A 21,837-nucleotide genomic window follows, 5' to 3' on the forward strand; every position below is an offset into this window, starting at 1 on the left:
TTCCAGAGCTGGGGAGGGCGAGGGCAGGCAGCGGGAGGAAGTCAGAGCAGAGACCGGAGAACCTGAAACACGGAATCAGAACTCAGGCTGAGAGAGCCTCTGGGGCCGCGGGGGCCAGGCAGGGGGCGGAGGAGGGCCGGGGAAGGGTTAACGCGGGAGCCGAGCGTGCGGCGGGGGCGGGCCGGGCGGGCCCGGGAGGGCGCGGGGCGCTGTCCCTTTAAGGCGGGCGGCGCGGGCCGGCCGAGCGCGGCTGTGATTGGCGCGGCGGGATCACTGGCTCCCCAAGCCCGGCCCGGGGGAGTCGGCTGGAGCCGGCTGCGCTTTGATAAGGTCCTGGCAACTCAGTAACAACCCGAGAGCCGGGGAATAAAAATAACCACTCGTAGCAATGGATCTCGGGGCCGCCCGGCGTCCGAGGCGCCCGTCTCCCCCGCCGAAAGCCCTGCTGTAAAAGGTGGGGGTGGAGGCGCGGCCTCAGCAGAGCTGCTTCAAAGAGAGCCCCCCTTGGACCCGGGGCGAGGTCGCGCCGAGTCGCGTCGCGGGCGCCGGGGGCGAGAGGGGGTCCGGCCCGGCCAAGACTGGGCCAGGAGGGGCGGTGCGAGCCGGAGGGCCCCGAGGAGGGGCCGCGGGGGCACGGGGGGCGGCCCGGGGCGCGGCTGGTGCGTACCTCCCTTTCAGGACCGTGCGCTCGGCTCGCGCCTTTGAAGTGCACAGTTAAATCCACAGCGCAGTTTTTGTTGGAAGCGCCCGGAGGACATTTGGTGCGCGGAGTGACTGCTGGAAACAGGACCTGTGTTGAAAGCCCGGCCGGGCGGGGGCCGGAGGGGCCGGGGGCGGCCGCGGCGGGGGTGGAGGCCCACTCGGATCTTTTGCATAAAAGGGGCGGCGGGGAGCGCCGTTTCCCCCTCCCTGGCCGGTGGATCTCGCTCTAATCCCGGGATTGTTGTTTCCCCGCACCCCCTCCCCTGCCGCGCGACTCCCCATGTTCCCCGACGCCGGGACCGGCCCGGGGGGGCCCGGGGCTGCCGCTGCGAGCCTATCCGGGGGCCGGGGCCAGGGCCCTGCCCGGGGCGCCTGCGAGGTCTCGCTGCGGAGCGCGCGCGCTGATCAATGGTGAGTGCCGAGGCCGCGGCGGCCGGGCGGCCCGCGCGCTTTGATGTGCCGGGCAGCCCTTTGAAGTTGGCAGGCCGGCTATTTCGGGGCGCGCTCCGGGAGGGCGCGGAGGGGAGCGGCGGGCCCGGCGCCCAGCGCTCCGGGGTGCTTGGCCGGGCAGCCCTGCGCGTCCGGCGCTCGAGCCCCCTCCTCTGCGGGGTGGCGGGGGGCCCCGGCGGAGAGACTTCTGCAAGTGGCGGCTGCGGCGGGGGCCGAGAGGGGCCAGATTCCCCCCGGGGCGCGCATCGCTGTCGTTGTTATGGATGAGAGTCGGGGTGTGAGTGTGCGCGGGAGTGCTTTTGGAAGGTGGGATGAAAGGGTGGCGGCGCCCCCCGCTGGCCCTCCCCTCCGCCCCCTCCCCTCCGCCCCCTCCTCCCCTCCTGCCTCTCTCACCCCCCCTCCCCTCCCAGCTACTGGTCCGCGCTTAGGGGCCCCGAGCGCTGGCCGAGGCTCAGTCTGAGCGCAGGAGCGGCCCGAGCCCGGGGCGCCCGCGTCCCCCGCGTCCCTCCTCCCCGCCCGGGCCTCGCGCCCCCGGCCCCTTTTGCGGAGAGGCACAGACTCCGCGCGTCGCCATTTCTGGACTAGGCTGCTGCTTTCCGTGCTTTTCTGTGGGCGCCTCTGCGAGCGGAGGCGCCGGGGACCGAGCCGCGCCCGGGCTCGGGGTGCCGCGAGCGCCTCCCGGAGCTCCGGCCCCGCGCCTGGCGGCCCGCTCGCCGGGGCTCTGGACGCGTTCGGTTGGATTTGGGCCGGGGGGTGGGGCGGGCCGGGGGGGCGCGGCGGAGATGAGAGCCCGGCCTCGCGCCGCCTTCGTCTTCCAGGTAACGGGGCCGCCCCACCTCCCCTCCGCCTGGGTAACGCGGCGCTACCGGCGGCCCCGCCACTCCGCCTGCTGAGTTGCCCAGCCTAGCGCCCTGAGGCCCCAGGCGGGGACCGCGCGCACCCACCCCAGGCCCGGCGTCCCGGTCCCTCGTTCGGGGTCGCGCCCCATCCGCCCGGCCCGCCCCTGCCCTCCTTAGTTTGATCCTTCCCGTTCTGGGGAAAGCGGCTTGTTTATTGGTTAGATAAGACTTTTTGCTTTTGGAAAAAAGAGACAGGCTTGAGATCAGTAGAGTCTGGGATTCTTGGCACAGGCAGTGGTAGCGTGAGACGGTTTCTGATCCGGTTTTGTAGGGTTCGCGGCTCCGGGAGGTGGCGGGCGGGGGGACGGAGGCGGCGGGTCCTGAGGCTTCTCTGCTCTCTTGCAAAGTTGGAAGATCAAAGTCTCGTCTTAGTAAGTTGGTTTCTGGCTTGAGGGAGCGGGGAAGACAAGTGTAGACTGAGTCGGATTCTTGGTGGGAGGCGGGGGCGCAGCGAACGTGTACATCTGGGTTGGGGAGGGGGGCGTTTTCCAGCTGGGAGTCCGCGAGCTCGTTCAGCCCTGTGCTGGGCGGGCTTCTTTCTCGGTCGAGGATCTTCCGAATTTTGAAGGAGTGGGAAGGGGGAGTGCAAAGGGAAGGGGTGGGGTGGGGGGAATGGGAACCAGATGCCGAGGAAGGGCACGTTTGGAGCTCGAGTTATCTGTGCGGAGAGCCGAGTAGGGAAATGTACCGAAATTGGTTTCACCTGCACACAGCCCAGCGGCTGGAGTGCGCGTCTTTGGAGTTGATGCTGTCGGGGGAAGGGAGAGGAGGGGTGCGGAGCGGGGAGGGGCGGGCGGGACTACCCTGCGTGCGCCGGGGCCGAGTGGGTTTTGGGGAGGTTATGTCTTACATCTCCCATGCCCATCCGTTCCCGCCTCCCACCCTCGGGGCTCCCCTCTCACCTTTCCCGCCCCCACCCCCGTGTGTGTAGGGAGCTCAGATTTCGCCTTTGAAAACGCGGCGTCTGATACTTTAGATGAGCACCTCGCAGATAGCTGGGTTGCTTGATTTGAATTTGAGGAGTTGAAAAGCCTGTTTACTTTCTTGCTTTGATGTTGGGTAGATCTGGTTTTGATTAGATCAATACCCTTTTCTCTCTTCCTACCTCCCCCTTCCTTTTCTTTGCAGAAAGGAGGCTCAGATGAGCCCCTGCTGACTTGAGAGAGAAAGAGAGACCACGCTGATTGCTGAGAGGAACTGGAAGAAGAAAAAAAATTCCCAAACTCAGTGAGAACTCCCTCACCATGAGTAGCGCTGTGTTGGTGACTCGCCTCCCAGACCCCAGCAGCAGCTTCCGCGAGGATGCGCCCCGACCCCCGGTTCCCGGGGAAGAAGGGGAGACCCCACCGTGCCAGGCCGGGGTGGGAAAGGGCCAGGTCCCCAAACCCATGCCTGTCTCCTCCAACGCCAGGCGGAACGAGGATGGGTTGGGGGAGCCGGAGGGACGGGCATCTCCAGATTCCCCTCTGACCAGGTGGACCAAGTCGCTGCACTCCTTGTTGGGTGATCAAGATGGTGCTTATCTCTTCCGGACTTTCCTGGAGAGGGAGAAATGTGTGGATACCCTAGACTTTTGGTTTGCCTGCAATGGATTCAGGCAGATGAACCTGAAGGATACCAAAACTTTACGAGTAGCCAAAGCAATCTACAAAAGGTACATCGAGAACAACAGCATTGTCTCCAAGCAGCTGAAACCTGCCACCAAGACCTACATAAGAGATGGCATCAAGAAGCAGCAGATCGATTCCATCATGTTTGACCAGGCACAGACCGAGATCCAGTCGGTGATGGAGGAAAACGCCTACCAGATGTTTTTGACTTCTGATATATACCTCGAATATGTGAGGAGTGGGGGAGAAAACACAGCTTACATGAGTAACGGGGGACTGGGGAGCCTAAAGGTCGTGTGTGGCTATCTCCCCACCTTGAATGAAGAAGAGGAGTGGACTTGTGCCGACTTCAAGTGCAAACTCGCACCCACTGTTGTTGGCTTGTCCAGCAAAACTCTGAGGGCTACAGCGAATGTGAGGTCCACAGAAACTGTTGAAAATGGATACAGGTAAGACTTGCCCGGGCGGGGGGGCCTGGGGGTGGGGTGGGGGTGTTGGAGGATGATACGGACTTTGCAGATGTTTTGAGTTAAGGAGGGTGGATGGTTGGATGGATGTGCTGCTGAGGCTGACAAAGGACTCTTGAGAGCTAGGACCACTGGCCATGAGCTCTTTGATCTTGCTTTTTGTTCTTTAAAGGGGGGGGGAAGTGATGCACACGCAGCTAAATACCTGCAGTCTTCCAGTGCTCACTTCAAACAGTGGCAAGCAGTATTCATTAGTGCGGGTTACTTATTATCCTAGGCCAGTCTTAGAAGGGGTAGAGAGAGAGAGAGAGGGGACAGCAGCTTTTGATGCCTCTGAGTCACCAAATACACTAAGCACCAGTTTTGGAAGGGATCATTCACCACTCATCAGTAGAGAGTGGAATTAATGTGGCTGGGGAGGCAGCTGGGTTGTGGTGGAGGCACAGGAAATAACGTGTGCACCCATTGGACGTGGGGGTAAGTGGGATCTTTTGAACTTATGTTAAGATAAGAGCCAGCAATTGGCTTAACAACTGAACTTGTGGGTCTTTTTGTAGAATTAGGTATTTACCCAGCAAGAAACTCACCTAACTAGGGAAGGCTTGGTGACTTTCCCTAAGGAAGGACCTCTAGCTTTAGTCTGCTGGTATATTAATCTAGGTTTGAAATGCTTGCAGTCTGAGGGTCAGATCTTGGTTGATTATTTTGTGGCTTAGCGCTAATGGAGAAGATGTCTTGGCCAGAAAGGACTGGGGCCCTGGAGTACTTTCTCTTTTTGAGGCTCAAAGACAAACAGTCCTTTACAGAATGGCCAAGTCTTAAGATTCTTGACCTTTGGAGGCAACTTCAGACCTTCTGTTAGAACGAGTTTTTTCTCTCTCTCTCTCCGTCTCCTTCCAAATATCCAAAAAGAGAAGGAGCCTCTTAATTCTAGGTTGCTGTTTATGGCATGCAGGGGAAGGGAGAGTGGTGGGCTGTCTGAATGGCTTATCTTGCTATCCATTGTGTATTTCTCCATGTGTTAGGGACCCGGGATGCGACCTGGTGGCTGCCTCTGTGGAGATTGCTCTGTTTCTGTAGGGTGGGGCCTCCAGCGTCTGGCAGCAGGAGGAGGGGCAGGATAGCCAGGGTTAAGCCTAGGAGCCGTAATTTAGGGGTGGCGAAGAGAGTTGATACTTCACAGGGAGGGAAGGGCTTGTTCTCCCACCACCAGGGGGCGCTCTTGGGAGCCAGTTTACCCACATTCAGACATCTGGTCTACACCTAAGTGGAAATGGATTGGCTTTTGCAAGGCAGCAAAGGATCACGTGAAACGAGTTGGTTCAGCATCTTTAAGCTTATGGTTTTAGGTTGTTTTGGAGGAAGATAGTGGGTCTGGCTTCTGTGGCTGGGAGGTCACTGGGCACCTGCCATTGCTGCTCTGTTCCATTATGTGAACAGTTGGGTAAACCTACTGGCCTCCTTGCTCTCCAGTTTGGCAGCCATAGCTCAGACTACTTAAGGCCTGTGGGAAGGCTGCTTCTCCAGGGGCCTGCTGACAGTGGGGCTTCTGTGCCTCCCTGTGTGGAGACCCAGAGTATCCCCTTTGTAAACACAGTAGCACCGTGTGTGGTTTTGGATGTTATTAGTGAGAAAGCATTCCCAGGCAGGACCCTGCTGTGACCCCTCCCCTTTGTGGGTGTGCAATAGAGACCCAGCCTTGGTGCGCCCCTCCTACTTCCAAAGGCCTCAGCTGGGTTATTACCAGGATTAAACATTTTGGAGATGAAGCTTTTGAGATTCTGGGCCAGGGGCCAAAGATCCTTTTGTGTTTCCAGTGCTTGCCTTCTTGGTTGTGAACTGTGGGCATCATTAATATATAGATGACAGCTTTTCCTCAGCCTCTTGAGTTTGCATACTAATTGTGTGTGCTTTCTTCCACTGTTGGGTTGAAATGAAGTATTTTACTTGGGCTACATGAAGCCCATATGTCTTAACTGGGCATTGTCAAAGAGAATTTAAGACATCTAATTTCATTGTAACATGCAAGATATTCAAGTGTACGTATGGTGTATTGGGAGGTGTCCTGAATGGTGTCAGAGGCCTGGGTTCCAGCCCTGTCCACCGCCTGCTCCCTGCATTGAAGCCTTTCTGAACTCCATGTGCCCATCTGTAAAATGAGTGGGCACCATTCCTTCTGCTTATGTCATAGGCTGCTATTAGGATCAAAATAATAAACATGAAAGCCCTTTGTAAAGGGAAATGTTTTGAACAGATGTAAAGCGTTATGATTAGTATAATTTAATAATGATAATAATTGGGTATATGAAAAGGGCAGCCAGGTTAGGATACCACTTTCAAAGAGTGACTCTTGGGTTCTAGTCCATATTCATTGAAAAGTTTGAGAGGGTTCCCCCTCCCCATGCCTCAACTTTCTCTACTTGTTGAACTTGTCTGTCTTTCCAGCTAGTTCTTGGGATGTAGGGATCCTATCTAACTCTTTAAGTTCACCTCCTCCTCCCAGTACACTCACTCATCAAGCCAGATACCGGGCATAGGGGATGGGCTTCATAACTTAGTAAAATGAATGAAATGGAGAACACGAGTCCTGCTGGGGGTCTCTCTTCATCAGCTGTTGAGGAGCAGTCTTGGCAGCTGGCTGCCCAGAGCACTGGCTAGTCTTCCAGGCCCTGTGTTTACCTTGGGCACTCAAAGGAGCCTCGTTTTTAATGACTTGTTTGTGTCCTTACTGATTTGGTGTCAGGTTTAATATAAATAGTTGGAACGGAAGAGCAGGAATTATCCTCGGAGGGAAGGACTCTGGTTTGCGAGTGGTTGAGTGGGATGCCTGGGCTTTTGATGGGCTATAAATAACCGAGGGCAGGAGTGACCTGTTAGTAGAAGAACGTGTAAAAAGCCGGGCACACAAACACACGCACAGTGTCGAGGTGTGTGTGAAGGGGGCTGTGGGATTAGGAGCTCACCCCAGCATTTATTTTGGGAAGGAGAAGACAGTGCTGGGTGCACAGAGTGCTCCCTGTGTCCTTCCCTTTCTGCACTGGCTCTTGAGTGTTCCTACCCAAGGCAGGACTCATCTGTCTCATTGGACCCTGTCCTCTGGCCTCACTTAAAATAAGCCGGGCCTAGCAGATGGCCCTCTGCTGGCTCCAAGTGCTTCCTATTCTCTGAAAGGACTCACTGATGAGGCCCGTTTTTGTGCAAAGCCGTTGGAATCAAGCTTGGCTTCAATTATGAAAGAAAATGATGCCATAGGAAAGATATTCTGGAAGCAGTAGTCCACAATTAGAGGATGGAAGCTCTGATGAAGGCAGTTTGCTAAGATACACTTGTAAAAGTTTGCCTGTTTTCAAAAGGCCCATTCTTGCCTTAGAAAATGCTTGGGGAGGAGAGGGTTGCCTTTTGGGCAGTGACTTTGTGAGTAAATTGTCAGAGGGCTTTTGGAAAGCCCTAAACTTACAGCCTTATAAGCAAATACTTTTTAAGTTGCCTTGTTTTGAGAGGGGACCCAGAAAGAGGCCCCGAAGTTCAGTTCTATTGTGCTCTCTGTAGGGAGGCTCTGCCCTGGTGTATGGGGAGGGGGCAGGGACCACAGCATCTCATCAAGATAAGAGATAAGAATAGGCTAAGAGAAAAGGAAAGCAGCAAACATTTCTTTCCTTCAGGTCCCAGGAGGCTCAGCTACCTGACAGCTGAAAGCCCTTTGCATGTTGAAGTTGCAAACTAGGTCTGTGGCCACAGCCCGGTGCAAAATCTGTACCATAGGCCTCCACTCTCTGTAGGAATTTAAAATCTTTGCAGCAACTGGGAACACAACAGTCTTGAAGAAATAATCAAAGCATCTGGGTACAATTACTGTAGCATGGTTGAGTTTCTTTCCGTTTTTTTTTTTTAAGTAATCACAAGAAAACAGCTCTAGTCCCTTTTCTTCACATTATGTGGCGATTTTGACAAAGTTCGGGGTTCTGAAAAATTGAGTTTCTGTCTCTCCCCACGACCCTGCCTCCTTCCTCCTCCTCGTCTTGTTATGATTGTAGGAAAACCCAAATACTTTATTGCAGTCAACTGAGCTCAGAGCAGTATATTCCATTTTTAATTATGGGTCACACAGTAGCCCTCTATTTTGGAAGTGAAGGGAGACGAGTTTATTTTGGGATCCATGTGTTCAACAAGGAGCGCAAAGCTGTGAGCACACATGGGTTTGAGTTAGGTGCCTTTGTTGGGGAGGGAGGAATGTCTATTGAGTCATTTTCTCCCTGTAGAGGCTGAATTATAACCCTTACATTTGGGACATTGTCAATGTGTTAATACCACCAAGATAGCAACACTGGAGGAGTGGAAAGAGAGTTTGAATGCTATTTAAGGCTATTTTGGCTTTTTTGATCTTCTACTATGTCTCTTAGACTAAAAAACTTTTCAGCAACCCATTTGATGGTCCTGAGTCTTTTAAGGAGGTTCAACAAGGTTTCGAGCTTCTGCCACGTGCCACAAACTGCTGGCAGTTTTGGGGAAACACATGTGAAGAAGACAGATCTGGTCCCTCTCCTCATAGGGCTTCTAGTCAAGTTGCTCAGGACAGGCATTCAGCGTGTAAACACACCTGCGCTCTGTAATCCTAAGTCACGATGAATACCCCGGAAGAAAGAAGAGCTACTGGAGCACTGTTTCTGTTGGCGGTTGTGTTTTTTTTTGGTGAGGAAGATTGGCCCTGAGCTGACATCTGTTCCAGTCTTCCTCTACTTTGTATGTGGGATGCTGCCACAGCACGGCCTGATGAGCAGTGTGTGGGTCCATGCCTGGGATCCGAACCTGCAAACCCTGCGCCACCGAAGTGGAGCTCGTGAACTTAACCACTACGCCACCAGGCTGGCCCCAGGCAGTTGGTTTTTTGGAGAATTAAACTGTGGTCCTCCCAAATTACCGTGCCCTTGTTGGGCCTTTCAGAGGATGCAAGAACTTCATGCAGATGGCCATGTTTGAACTGCCTGGTTTTTAGGTAGAGGCCCCACGTCCTCCATGGAGGCTGTGAGTCACCTTTGGTCACCCAGCTGGCTGGGAGCTAAGCCAGCACTAGCTCTCGGCCTCTTGATTTCTGGACCCAATCAAGGGCTTACGGAACTTATTTATCATGGGGTCCTGAAGACAGGATGGGACCCTGAGGAGTTATCTGGTCCATCCTGCTTTGAGGCAGTAGCCCCATCCAAGCACCCCAGATACCTGGGAGTTTTGGGCTATATTAAAGACTTCGGTGATTCCATAACCTGCCCCCATCCACTCCATGGGTCCACTCTGGCCATTAAGAAGTGCTTTCGGGCTGGCCCCGTGGCTTAGCGGTTAAGTGCGCGCGCTCCGCTACTGGCGGCCCGGGTTCGGATCCCGGGCGCGCACCGACGCACCACTTCTCCGGCCATGCTGAGGCCGCGTCCCATATACAGCAACTAGAAGGATGTGCAGCTATGACATACAACTATCTACTGGGGCTTTGGGGGAAAAAGGAGAAAAAAAAAAAAAAGAGGAGGATTGGCAATAGATGTTAGCTCAGAGCTGGTCTTCCTCAGCAAAAAGAGGAGGATTAGCATGGATGTTAGCTCAGGGCTGATCTTCCTGACAAAAACAATAAAATAAATAAATAAATAAAAGAAGTGCTTTCTTCTTTCTGACCTATAAGAAAGTCCATTTCCTCTTTCGAAGCCAAATAGAACCGTCCTCTTCTTCCTCTTGAGTTTCCTTATCAACTAGGAGTCTATTTTTACTGAATCATCCCTCATCCCATCTCTTCTCCAGAAAAACCAAATGCCTTTCCTCCTTTCTCTAGATTTGGAATCTGGAAATCCCAGATTGAGGACATGGGGACCAGTTCTAAGGCGTGGAAGATCCTTCTATCCTTATTTAGTCACCATCAAATATCCTGGGAGGTAGTGAGACTTCTTGCCCTATACAGATAAAAGAACAGGGCTAGAGTGTCCAAGTGACAGTTCAAGGTCACTTAATCCAAGATATTTGATGGGTTCAGGTGCAACATTCCTCATTTGCACTTTCTAGTTAATTCCACACCTACGTAACGTTTATGTTCCAGCCTAGCTCAGTGGAACAGAATCAAGGTCCCTGCTAATGTCGAGCTCCTCTGGAAGTCTGGATATGGGTTCCATGTGGCTGAGTCTCTAGCCAGGTGGCCCTCCAACAAGACTTTTGACTGCTCCCCCCCACCCCCTTGGGTTCTATTACCTCCTTGGCTGGTAGTGAGGATGAAAGATGATTGGGCAGACGTTCATTGAGCACCTGTGTGCTTGGGGTACAGCAGTGACAGAAACAAAGACCCCGCCCATACAAAGGGCTCAATCAATGGTAGCTCTTGGGTTTTATTAACATTTCTAAACTGAGAGGGTTGGGTTAGATCCTTTCTAAGGTTCATTCTGTCTCTAAAATGTTATGACTCTGTAAGTAACATTTCTTGTCACTCCAGCCACTAGAGTGCAGACTCCTTAAAGACAGAGATGGTCTCTTCTACCTTTTCCCTCCCCACTGCCCCCTGTTGAGGCCCTCACACCAAACTGGGGCAACAACTCTCTGTCCACCCCCACCCCGCCTTCCAGTCCAACCTGGTGGCACACCCTCGGGATCACAGGTGCTGCTGGGAAAACCTCAGGCCCCCTCCCCTCCCTGCCCCTTCCTGCCCCAACTAGCCCCACCCCCTTCCTCCCCAGTCTGGAGGGCTTTTAACAGCTTTTGCCTTCCCCCGTCCTGGGTGTCATCTGGAATTCCTGCTCGCCCATAAAGGTTCACCTTGCTCCCACCTGTCCCAGGGAGCCGTCCTAGGGAGCCATCCCCGGCCATCCCAGCTAGAAACATCATCTCCATCGTTAGTTACACCAGGATTACCTCTCCCAGGTCACTCATCCTGCCTCTTATTCTAGAACTTTTCAAAATGTTGAGGCTAGTCTTTGTATTAGGAGGCAGAAAGAGAGGTTGAGAGAGAACCCAACAAATCAGTCCCCCACCCAGCAGTTCCAGCTCTGTGATCTGGGGCACGCTGCTGTTCTTGTGGAACCATCAAGGGCACATCTGTGAAACGGGCACAGTGCTGCTTCTCCCCTAGGTGGAGGCGAGGATTAAATGAGATGATGTGTATGAAGGCTAGCCCCTCTTCGTGGGCCTGTGATAACACTGTGTCTGCCTCCCTCTTGGTGCCCCTTCATGTTATGGTGACACACCCCTTCCAGGCCATGGGTGTCAGGAGACCAGAGACCGGGGCTGGGTACACCCAGAGTCCAGTGCAGTGCTGGACACGTAGTAAGAGACTAGGAGCTCGGTGAACACATGCAGAAGGCTGCTTTGACCTCTCATGGGTCCCTTTCATCTGCCAACTCCACGGCTGTCTGTGTAGACCGGCTGCAGTGGCCTGAAAGAATATGTTCTCTTTTCTAGCCTTTCCCTGCTCCTCCAATCGATTTCTCTGCTGTTGGCTTAGACTTGGTGGGCCCAGTGGAGTATGCCAGGGTCTTTGTGTACGAGCTGTCTTGCCACTTCAGGCTTTACAGGCCCCTTCCTGCAGCCCGCCAACCAGAGTGGCCCCTTCCTCCTTCTCCCCGCTCCCCCTGCTTCAGTTCCTCACTGGTGACACAAGAGGAATGCGGCCCAGCAGGGGCCAGGCACACTGGTTGTTCTGGGAGGAGATCAAGAGGGCAAAATGAGGAGGCAGAGGCCACTGAAACAAAAGAGTGGGAGACACCGGAGGAGGGGCCTGGACCTGCCTTTGAAACAGCTGTGCTGCTCATTTTAATCCTGCTGGCCTTAGGCAGCCCTGAGAGAAGGAAGGCCTGCGTGGGGGAAGGGCACGGCAGAGGCCTAGCTCAGGGTGGGGTGGAAGCCCTCAACATTGGCTTGAACTTTTCTGTCCCATCTGTCTAGCTCACTGGGCCCAGGGTTGAAATGAGAAGGCTATGACAGACATCTAGGTGTCTGCATCTCTGAACTATGCTGACAGACCCCAGGTGGGGAGTTTGGAAGCTTAAGATGTCTTGGGGCCCCCAGATTATATTCTTCTGGTGCAGGCTTGGATATGGGGGTGGGGAGGGGAAGGCACTCCATCTCCACTGACTTATTCCCCTCTTTCACACCATAGCCTCCCCTCCTAGAGCAGAGTCCTGTTCCTCTGTCTTTGTAAGTGTGTATTTAGAACTTTGTAGGATCCCCTGGGCTGCCTCTGGGGTCCCCTGTCCCCTGGCAGACGTGCCTTTGGGGGCAGAGGAACCCAGCCTGTTTTCAGCCCAGATGAGCGACTGGCCCTGAGCAGCAAGTCGGCATCGAACACATTGCGGGATTGTGCGCTCTGTTGTCACCTGGTTACCTGGGTTTCTGGAGAGAATCAGTGATGCACTGCTATTGTACTTTTCTGCAGGTCCTTCAAGAGGAGTGAGCCTGTGAATCCATACCATGTAGGTTCTGGCTATGTCTTTGCGCCAGCCACCAGCGCCAATGATAGTGAGATATCCAGTGACGCACTGACTGATGATTCCATGTCCATGACGGACAGTAGTGTGTAAGTATTCTGGTATCCCCATCATGTACATGGTGGGCAGTGTGACCCACCAGCTGGGCGGAGTTCTCAGCCATTCTCACCTGGTTTTGCAAATCCCATCTGTGTGTGTGGACTTTTGTTTGGTGGGAGGGGAGTGTACCGGTGGTGCAGTGCTGGTTTAGGAGGGTGACATGGTAGTCTGGGGAGTGTTAAGCTTAGAGCCTTGAAAGGAAAGTTGGATGGGACTTTAACAGAAGAAAACTAAAGTAAGATAGAAGATTAAGATGAATATCTATAAATTCCTTGAGTTTAAAAACCCATCTTCTGGTTGTCATTTGCCTGCCTTCCCTGTGGGCAGAAGTGCTTGGCTGGTCTGGAAACCCAGGTGTATCCCATTTGCAGAACCAACAGGTGGGAGACAGGGTGGCATTAGAAGTGTTTGTGTTTAGGTGTTCACTGTTTTTGAAGGAGGGAGTCAGAAAGCCAGAGCTCTCTAAAGGGCCACTGTGTGTAATGTTCTATCATGGATGTGTTCACATGGACATCGTTCAATTCAGTAAGTGTTGGTGGCATACCTACTCTGTCCTGTAGGAGTTCTACCCAAAGTCGTGTCTGATCTTGGATCTTCTTTTTTGTAAGGAAGACTAGCCCTGAGCTAACATCCATTGCCAGTCCTCCTCTTTGTGCTGAGGAAGATTGCCCCGGAGCTAACATCCATGCCCATCTTCCTCTACTTTATCGGGGACATGGCCGCAGCATGGCTTGACAAGCGGTGTGTTGGTCTGCGCCCGGGATCTGAACCTGTGAACCCCGGGCCCCGGAAGTGGAGCACGCAAACTTAACTGCTACGCCGCCAGGCCAGCCCCTGATCTTGGATCTTTTGCAGATGGATGGCTTTGATTTCTGAAAGCAACCCAAGTCATCAGGGTGGTCTGATGAGGTCAGCAGGCCATCAGGCAGGGTCACGCTTTGAGTTTTAGGTCGTTTGAGGTCATGCAATGGTGATCTCTGTGGCTGGAGGACAGCAGTTCTCTGTGAGTCTCATAGAGGTATTTGTGTATGTGAGTGTGGTGGACTGGGTATCCCCATCTCCTGTCATCCTTTGAGATTCTTATTCCGGAGACCTGAGGGAGATGGAGCCTGGGCCTGGGCGAAACTCCCCAAGAGCTTGTCACCCAACACGCAGTTGAGAACCACTGTTCTAGAAATGGTCTTTGAAGGCTTTTCCACAAAGTTTTGGAGTAGGAATTTCTCCTACTAAGGAAACAGTTTTGAAAGGCAAACCCACTGAGCTGTTGTAAGTTCTGGCATACTTACTTAGAGTTTGTTCCTTTTAGCTTCCTAAAACTGTACCATCTATTCTTCTAGTTTGTTTGGAATTATCTGATTTCTGTTGGCCAGCGTCTTGTTGGTTGGCCTGTGTCATGGAACCAGTTGGAAGGAAAGTCGATGAGGCTGGTTTGGGACTCTACTATTGATTTTCCTGGTCACTTTTATTGTGTCACCTCAGATTCCCCTGTTAGTAAAGGGAGAGAGATCCTTAAGGTGAAAGCTTCCCTGTTAGTAAAAGAACAGCATTTTGGCATGAGTACAAATAGAGTAAGGATACACATCTTTCATCCAACGTGGAGAAAGGAAAGATTGCACAGAAGTAAGTTTTCCATATTGACTGAACTCTTTAAGTATCTATACTTGAAAAAAATTATCCTTTGATGGACATAGTTCTTAAAATAATAGTTTTTGCTCTGTCTTTATTGAATAGTATTATACAAGGCATAGTTTATTACTTGATCCAAATAATTAATATCGAGATCTGTTTTCATAGTATGTTGTAGTATTTTCTCATAGAATACAAGGTTGTATAAAGCTATCTGCCTCTATAAATATTAGCACCCCCCCCTTTTAAAAATGGTTTTTCTTTTTTTCTGTCATTCTGCCTGCTGTCATTTTTTGCCACTGTCTGTGTACTTGCTTCCAGCAGCATTCCTCCTTCAGCTTTTATTAATTTGTGGATTGTGTGGGCATCTTAGTGTTATGTGTAAGGTAAGAGTAAGCTGGATTTGAATGAGGGCATTGAGTGAATCTCCTAAGTCAGATGTAGTTTCCTTAAGACTATAAGGCTTTGGTTGAGTTCTGTCGAGACTATTTTGGCTTGCTTCCTGGTCCTTGCCTGCATTTCAGTCCCCATCATTGAGGTGTTATTCTGGCTTCACGAGGAGATAATTGGCTGTCGTCCCCAAAGCTGTCTAAGCCTCACAAGACCCAATCAGAAAGTCACCTGTGTGACTACAGATGAGGAAGAAAGGCCCAATGGTGCCATATAGCCACTCATGTCAGAGACAGAACTCAGTCCAGGGCAGCCCCAGCCCCTGGCCTTTGCCTGTTACTCCCCTCCCCCAAGCTTGAAAATCTCCCACATAAGCTGTGTTATTAGGACCAGTTGATAAGGAGACTTTTGAGCCACTTTGAGTTTCTTTTTTATTTATTAGTGACCACACTGCTTGCTTTTTTAATGGGTTGGGGGAGGGTAGGAGGGAGCAAGTTCTGGCTTCTCCCCTACACCCTCCCTCTTCACTCTTCTTTGGTTTCCTTTCCAGAAGAAAAACTTCCTCACTTTTATTTACATGTGACTTTAAAGCTCTCCCCTTCCCCCCTTCAGCTAAAGCACTTGTGGACTTGAAGCCACTTTCAGGGATCAGAGAAGTTACCTTTGGGAATCCTCTGTTCTAGGTAGCACAGGGGTTTGGTACAGAGATGAGAGAGCACATCCCTCACTTAGCAGCTTTCTCTTTGGGGTACAGTTGATACCCTTGGGTCCCAATGGCAGGACCTCAGCGTGTTGTAAGCCCCTCCTGCAGCGTATCTCCCTTGGATTGGTGGTAAGTAAACCAGGACGCCAACGCCAAGAGAAGTACCTGGAGGCTCGGAGACCTGGGGCCTCGCTGCATTGGATCTGATCTTCTGATGTCAGCGTTGGGTGCTCTGAGCCTTCTCCCCACCAAGTGGGAGGTTATCAGATGTGGCCCTTGCAGCTGTACCCACTTGGGCGTGTTTATACCAACCAGAGTGCATTTCCCATCTCTCGGGAGTCGTTTGTCCAGGGCGGTTTGCCTCATGCTGCATGGTGGGGGACAAAGCCCATCGGGCTTAGAGGTTCCTGTGGGTCTCGAGCTGCCAGGCCCTGGGGGTCCCCGGGGCCTCCCCGCTCTCCTGCCCGACAGACTTGGCGTACACTGAAAGCCGGGCTGTGCGAGGCACTTTCTGGCTGGCTGGCCCTGGTGTGTGTGATCTGCCCAGTGTCGGGCGGGTCGCCCGGGATTCCCAGGGCTGGGATTAGACCCCTCTTCAGAGCTCTGCCAATTGTGGGCCTCGCGCAGATGAGAGTGCCGAGCGAGAAATAAAGTGTGTGGGGGATGAAAAGCTGAACTGAATCGCTTTCAGCCCATTGTTCATCCGGGGAAGCTTAGAGGGGATAAGAGGGTAGCAGCCCCTTTGAAATTTCCTTGAACAAGTGAATAGGAGCGCCCCATAAAGCATGAAAAGGGCCCTGGCTGTTTCTCCTGGTCACAATGGCCGGCCAGGCTGCGAGGGGCTGGGGTGCGGGGCTGCCTGCCCTGCTGGGAGTTGGGGAGGGGATGCGGCTGGGGAGAGGGGAGAGGGGGTCACAGGCGGCCTTCAATAGACTCCAGAAGGTTGGAGTTCATTAGACACAAGCCCGGGGAGGCAATCGGCTCATTTGCGACAGAACCAATTATGTCCCGGGGGCCTTTGCAAAAGGCCTGGGTAGAAGTTGGGCAGGGCCGGCCCCCCTTGGTTGTTCCAGGGAGCCCTGCACCGGGGCCTGGAGGTACAGAGCGGGCAGGGGCTTTAAAGAAAACATTGCCTTCTCCCAAAGCCCACTGCTGCCTTGTTTTCCCGCAAAGTAAAAAGCCCTGTTAAAGATGGCTGGGGATTTGGGTCTTCAGAATAGGCCTCTGAGAAGGCTGTTTTACCAGCCTGTTACTCTGAAACCTGCATTCTCAGAAGAAATGGCTTTTTAGTTTTTTTTTTTTTTTTTGAAAGTTAGGTGCCAGACTCCCAGCAAAGTTCTAAACCCCAATCCTTGGAACACTGGGGGCGGAAGGATTGCAGGGCCGTTCCAGGGCATCAGGCCTAGGAGGATGGAGCCCAGGGGCTGAAAACATCAGAAGCAGCAGGTTCTATGCCCCCAAGTGTGGCTGCTGTTAGGAGTTGCCAGGAATTGTGAGAGCTACGTCAATGGCGTGGAGGCGTCTCCAGCTTTTATTTTTGTCCAGAGCTGCTCTTATAATCAGGATCAGCCTGATCTGTAGGTTGCTGCTGCTGAGTGTCACAATATCAGCGCAAGATGCTCTCCTCGCGTGTCACGCAGAGGGTGACACAGGTCGTTTTATTTATTTATTTTCATTCCCTTATATCTTATTTATGGGTTTACTTTGGATGCCAGGGAAGGCATCTGAGTGAACTTCAAATATTACCTTATCTTACAAACCAGGCTTTTGATGTTGGCTGTGATCAGAGGCTGCCTTCCGAGTGGTTGCCAAATGAAAATGCAGTGGACGCATGTGCGCCCGAGTCTGCTCTTTCAAAGCCGCCGGAAAACTGACCTTCAGGTTAGGCCAGGCACGGGGGAGTCAAAAGGCTAAGCTAATTGGCTCAGCTTAAATGGCAGCTAAGTGGAGTCCACACTTCAAAACCAGTGCTCCCCAGAAACAGCTGGGCCTGGCAGCAGGCTCATTAGCTAAAATGTTTATGATTCAAGTAGACTGTATAGGGACCAAAACTTGGTGCTCTTCAGCTCACAGTTCTGAGCATCCAGGAAGCTGATCATAGACTTTTAGAGCCCGAATCAAAAAAAGAGAGGCCCCTTCTGGAATGAGGGGCTGTTTTGGAAGAAGATTCTTGGCCTGGGGGGGGAGTTCAAGCCACATGTCCTTGAAGGTGCTTGTTAAGCCTCTTTGAGCCTGGGCAAGTTGAAATCTCCCTTTTTGTGCCCTGGTCACAAGTTTCCTTGCCTGTGGTTGGATCCTTCACCTGCCCTGGGTGAATAGGGGGTGTGTGTTGGGTGGGGGGTGCTTAAAAATCATTTGTTCCTCTTGCCTTCAATCGGCAAGTGACGTGCTTACCCTGCACCCCTTCCATACCTACTTCCCCCATTTATCTTTTTTTCTTTTACCTTACGTGGAAAAAGAAAAAGAGGTATGAAAGCCTCATCACTGATTTCCGTCTGGGAGGAAAGGAGAAAAGATTGCAAGACTCAAGGACAGAGTCTTGGAGGGGATGGAAGGGGGCCTCCTCTGGGACACCTAAAGCCTGCGTGTGTCACAGTGGGGACCATGGGGTGCTTGGCTCCTACCCCCCCAAGGCTGTCAGGAAGAGGCCTGGAGCAGAGCCATCCACTCTTAGGAAGCCCCTGGAAGAGCTGCTTGTCAGGAGAAGGGCAGAGAGATTGTCTTGCAACCCTGGGGTAGCAGAAGTTGGTTGGACCACCATGAGACCCAATCTGTGGAACCCCCACTGTCATCCCCACCCCACAAGGGATTTTAGGTGGATATTCATCATGCTTTGGGAACCACCTGGCACGCCCCATAGCCAGTGAGTACTAAGTAGTAGGGGAGGACTTTCCAGAATGTTCCCCAAATCTCCCATTCACCCCTTCAGAACATCAGATGACTTCATGGGGTTAGGAAATGGCGCCCCCCCCATGCTCAGACAATCAGGAAGCTTGGCTCCTCCAGTCGGGGCTGGGAGTGTAGGTTGTTGAGTTGAGGATGTCTGTTCTGGAGTCCAACAGCGGCATGGATTTTGGATTCTACATCTAATCGCTACTGACTGCAACTCTAGGCGAGTTATGGAGCATCTCTGGACCTCTGTAAGATGTGGTGAACTAGGGTTTTTATGAGAATGAAGTTGGATTATATGTCAGACATGTCTGACCCACAGTAGAACATGGGGCCTGGCAGCCTTGGGTTGGAATCAATCACCTGGTATGGAATTTGGTTACTGGTCAAGCCAGGCATGCTCATGAGAATGCAGTTTTCTCCCATGTCTTGTAAACAATCCCAGGGTGAAAACGTTGAGTTTTGGTAAATAAGTTCCAGGTGGTTCAGTAAGTTTCTAGACTTAGAACTTTTTATCCTACTTGGCCTTCGAGGGCTGAGTTGAGTCCTAGGCCTCAGTGAGTTGGAGGCTGTCTGGGAGACTTGACTTGCACTGGTCGTCTGGCTAACCCTCCCCACAGTGCTCACTGTCTCTGCGCCTTCTCGGCCTTTCTCTGGGACAGGACTTGCGTTGCGTGTAGGTCTTTGCCTTATATTGATCTCTCTCCTCCCCCTGCACCCTCAATACGATTATCCTTTATGCTTCTTAGCCAAGGTTTAGCTAACAGATCATTGGACTATTGATCTACCATGATATGCATCATTCCACAGTGGCCCTGTTCTCTGGCGTAGGTCAGCAGACTTCCGGAAAATGCCTTAGAATTCTAGAGCATTCCAGATAAGGAGCTCGAGGTCAACCCCATTTCCCCCACTGCTGATGAGCCAAAGATGTTTTTCTTCCTTCCATCCTATGAGGAACAAAACACCAGGGAAAGGAAAATAACCAAATGCCTAATTTCAATATTTACAGCCTTCAAGTATGATTCAGTATGGAAATGTCTGAATCCTGGGGCTTTTGTAAGTAAGTGGCCTCCAGAAGGGACAGCGATGGAAAATACTCACACCTTGACCATTCGACTGCTTTCAAGAACAAAATTCTTTTTAAAAAAATTATAGCAACTTCGTCATGTTTCTAGTGAAGACAGGCTGGAGTGGAGGCTTTTCTTACCTCTTCCTCTTGCTTTTTTTTTTTTTTTTTTAATATAATGATGAAGGATATAGGGGCCCCTATTGCCTTCAGGTCTTTGCTCAAAAGTCACCTTTGCAGCAAGGACTGCATTGACCCACCCTTCTCTGTTTAAAATTGCAGCTCCCTTGTGCCCCCCCACCTGGCAGTCCTCTCTCCCCACCTCCTGCCGTGTATTTCATCATAGTATTTACCACCTTCTAACGTACCATAGATTTTACTTTTTTATTTTTGCTTATTGCCTGTGCCACCCCATTAAATATATGCTTCATCAGGGCAGTCATCTGCATTTTTATCCCCCTCCTTCCTTGCCCTCTTGCCCAGTGCCTACAACAAAGTCTGACATATAGTAGGTACTCAGATACTTGAATGAATTGCACAGAATGCCACGTAGTAGGGGCTTTCTCTGTATGCCCACATTGGTCATGTGCCTTTGAGAATTCGTTGGTTGGGGTAGTAGGGTTTGGAGCTGAGGGAATGAGCCTAAAGATACCCTTGGGGTGATTTATAAAAGGAAAGAATCTGAAAATAACTGGGAGGTTGATTGCTGGAGAATGACAGACCTTCGCTAATGCCTGGCTGAGCCCTCTGTGGTTGGGTCCCTATCCCTGCAGGACCTCGTGCTGGTGCGCTCCGTCAGGTCCTAGTTTCCTGATTTGGGGTAGTACGTTGCCGTGGTAACAGACTGTTGGGAGGACCAAAGGGGCTTAAATCTCCTTCTGGGGCACCTGTAAAATAGGGGTGCCTTCCCTCTGACTGGGCCAGCTGGAGTGTAACCCAGTTCTCAGACAGTAGCCCGAGAGATGAGCTTACCAAGCTCTTTCCAAGTCGATGATCCTGAATCCGAGAGGAGCCAAGTTTCCAGAGATGACTGATGGGCAGGAAGTTTGGCAGTTTGATCTTGGATTAATCTTTCCCCGTGGAAACAGCCATGGTGCCCGGGATGGGTGGTGCACTCCCATGGAGGTGACGGGCCCTGTCCATTAGCGGGATCTCAGGATGACTTGTGAGTCAGCCCACGTGCTGAAAGCATCCTCACGAGCCTCTGGGTTCTGTCTTTTCCCTTCCCTTAGAGATGGAATCCCTCCTTATCGTGTGGGGAGTAAGAAACAGCTCCAGAGAGAAATGCATCGCAGTGTGAAGGCCAATGGCCAAGTGTCTCTACCTCATTTCCCGGTGAGTATAGTCTGAAGGGAGGAGGCGGCTGTCTTCAGCATTGTTGAGCCCTGAAGAAAAGCGACGGGAGGTGTAGTGAAGTTAGGAGAAGTGGTGCCTGGGGACTACTAGGGGGGAGGGAAGGAAAGAACGGGCAAGAGGTATCACATGGTTCGTTGGGGAGTGAAGCTCAGGGTGACCTACCTGAACCTTTACATTCTCTCAATTCAAAAAAAGAAAATTCTCAATGAGAAAGAAACCAAAGCAGTTCTTTCCCGGGAAGCAAGAAATGGTAGGAGATAATCCAAGCTTCTCATTGGGTTCCCACTAGAATGGAAGCCCACTGAGGGCAGGAAATTTTGTCTATTCTGTTAACTTCCATATCCACAGAGACTAGAACAGTGCCTGGCACATAATAGGTGCCTAATAAGCACTTGTTCATTGAATGAATGCATGAGGAGGCTAGAGGAACCTCTGCATCCTGTGGAAGGAAAATTTCATCCCTGGGACATCTCCTTGTGTTGACTGCACAGCTTGGCCATTTCCGTCGTCCATTTATCTATTCACTTGGCCCTTTTTCCTGCTGACTTCTGAAGCCCTGGAGGGCAGCTGTTCCATCTCATCTGTTTCAAACCCCAGAACTTGGCTTAGTACCTGCTATTGAATTTGCACCTAGTAAAATGCTGAATGAATGAAGTGTTTGGAAGTGAGGATCCCATGAGCAACTTCTTCCTGTGATTGAGATGAGAGGCCAGCATGGTGTGAGGGACTTTTCTGGAACCTCCCCTTCTATTTCCAAGTACTGGAGGGCAGCCAGCACGTGGCCCCTGGGCTCCAGAGAGCCTCCCCTTTACATTTCAGGAGCTCTGCTTCTTGCAAATTCCTGAGATCCAGGTTGCAAGGAAGCTGTTCCTTAGGGAGAGGAAGAGAGTGCCCAGCTTAGAGCGCCGTCTCTGTTTATGAATCCTTCCTGCCAGCTTCAGAGAATCCGATTGGTCCATCGCTTATGTTGCGTTTAGAAAATTAACACATAGAATTGCTAATCCCGTGTTGCCTTAGTGCACAGATTTTTGCTGGAGCCCCTCCTCTCTGCAGGCTCCCCACACAGTCCAGGACAGGCTTAACCTTGTCCTAAAATTAGCACATTAAGATTGCTTTCCTGGGAGCCTCCAGCC

General features: G+C 52.1%; 1 protein-coding gene across 6 annotated transcripts in view; it reads left to right on the forward strand.

Moving 5' to 3' along the window:
- Nucleotides 1-338: 338 nt before the first annotated feature.
- Nucleotides 339-21,837, forward strand: part of AXIN2 (axin 2) — a 31,685-nt gene continuing 10,186 nt past the window's right edge. The window contains exons 1-4 of one of the 6 annotated variants that reach the window (XM_004432683.2): nucleotides 339-454; nucleotides 3,180-4,110; nucleotides 12,524-12,664; nucleotides 20,581-20,683. In XM_004432683.2, coding sequence (XP_004432740.1) covers nucleotides 3,296-4,110; nucleotides 12,524-12,664; nucleotides 20,581-20,683 — 1,059 coding nt within the window. In that variant the 5' untranslated portion in view covers nucleotides 339-454; nucleotides 3,180-3,295. Of the gene's footprint in view, nucleotides 455-856; nucleotides 1,114-1,612; nucleotides 1,971-2,404; nucleotides 2,423-3,179; nucleotides 4,111-12,523; nucleotides 12,665-20,580; nucleotides 20,684-21,837 lie in introns of those variants that run through there. The other 5 variants (XM_087441474.1, XM_087441473.1, XM_014789188.2 and 2 more) reach the window with 5 other exon arrangements.

The sequence above is a fragment of the Ceratotherium simum genome, chromosome 16 (assembly GCF_057802395.1).
Source record: "Ceratotherium simum simum isolate JZ-2026a chromosome 16, ASM5780239v1, whole genome shotgun sequence".
NCBI classification, from domain to species: Eukaryota; Metazoa; Chordata; class Mammalia; order Perissodactyla; family Rhinocerotidae; genus Ceratotherium; species Ceratotherium simum.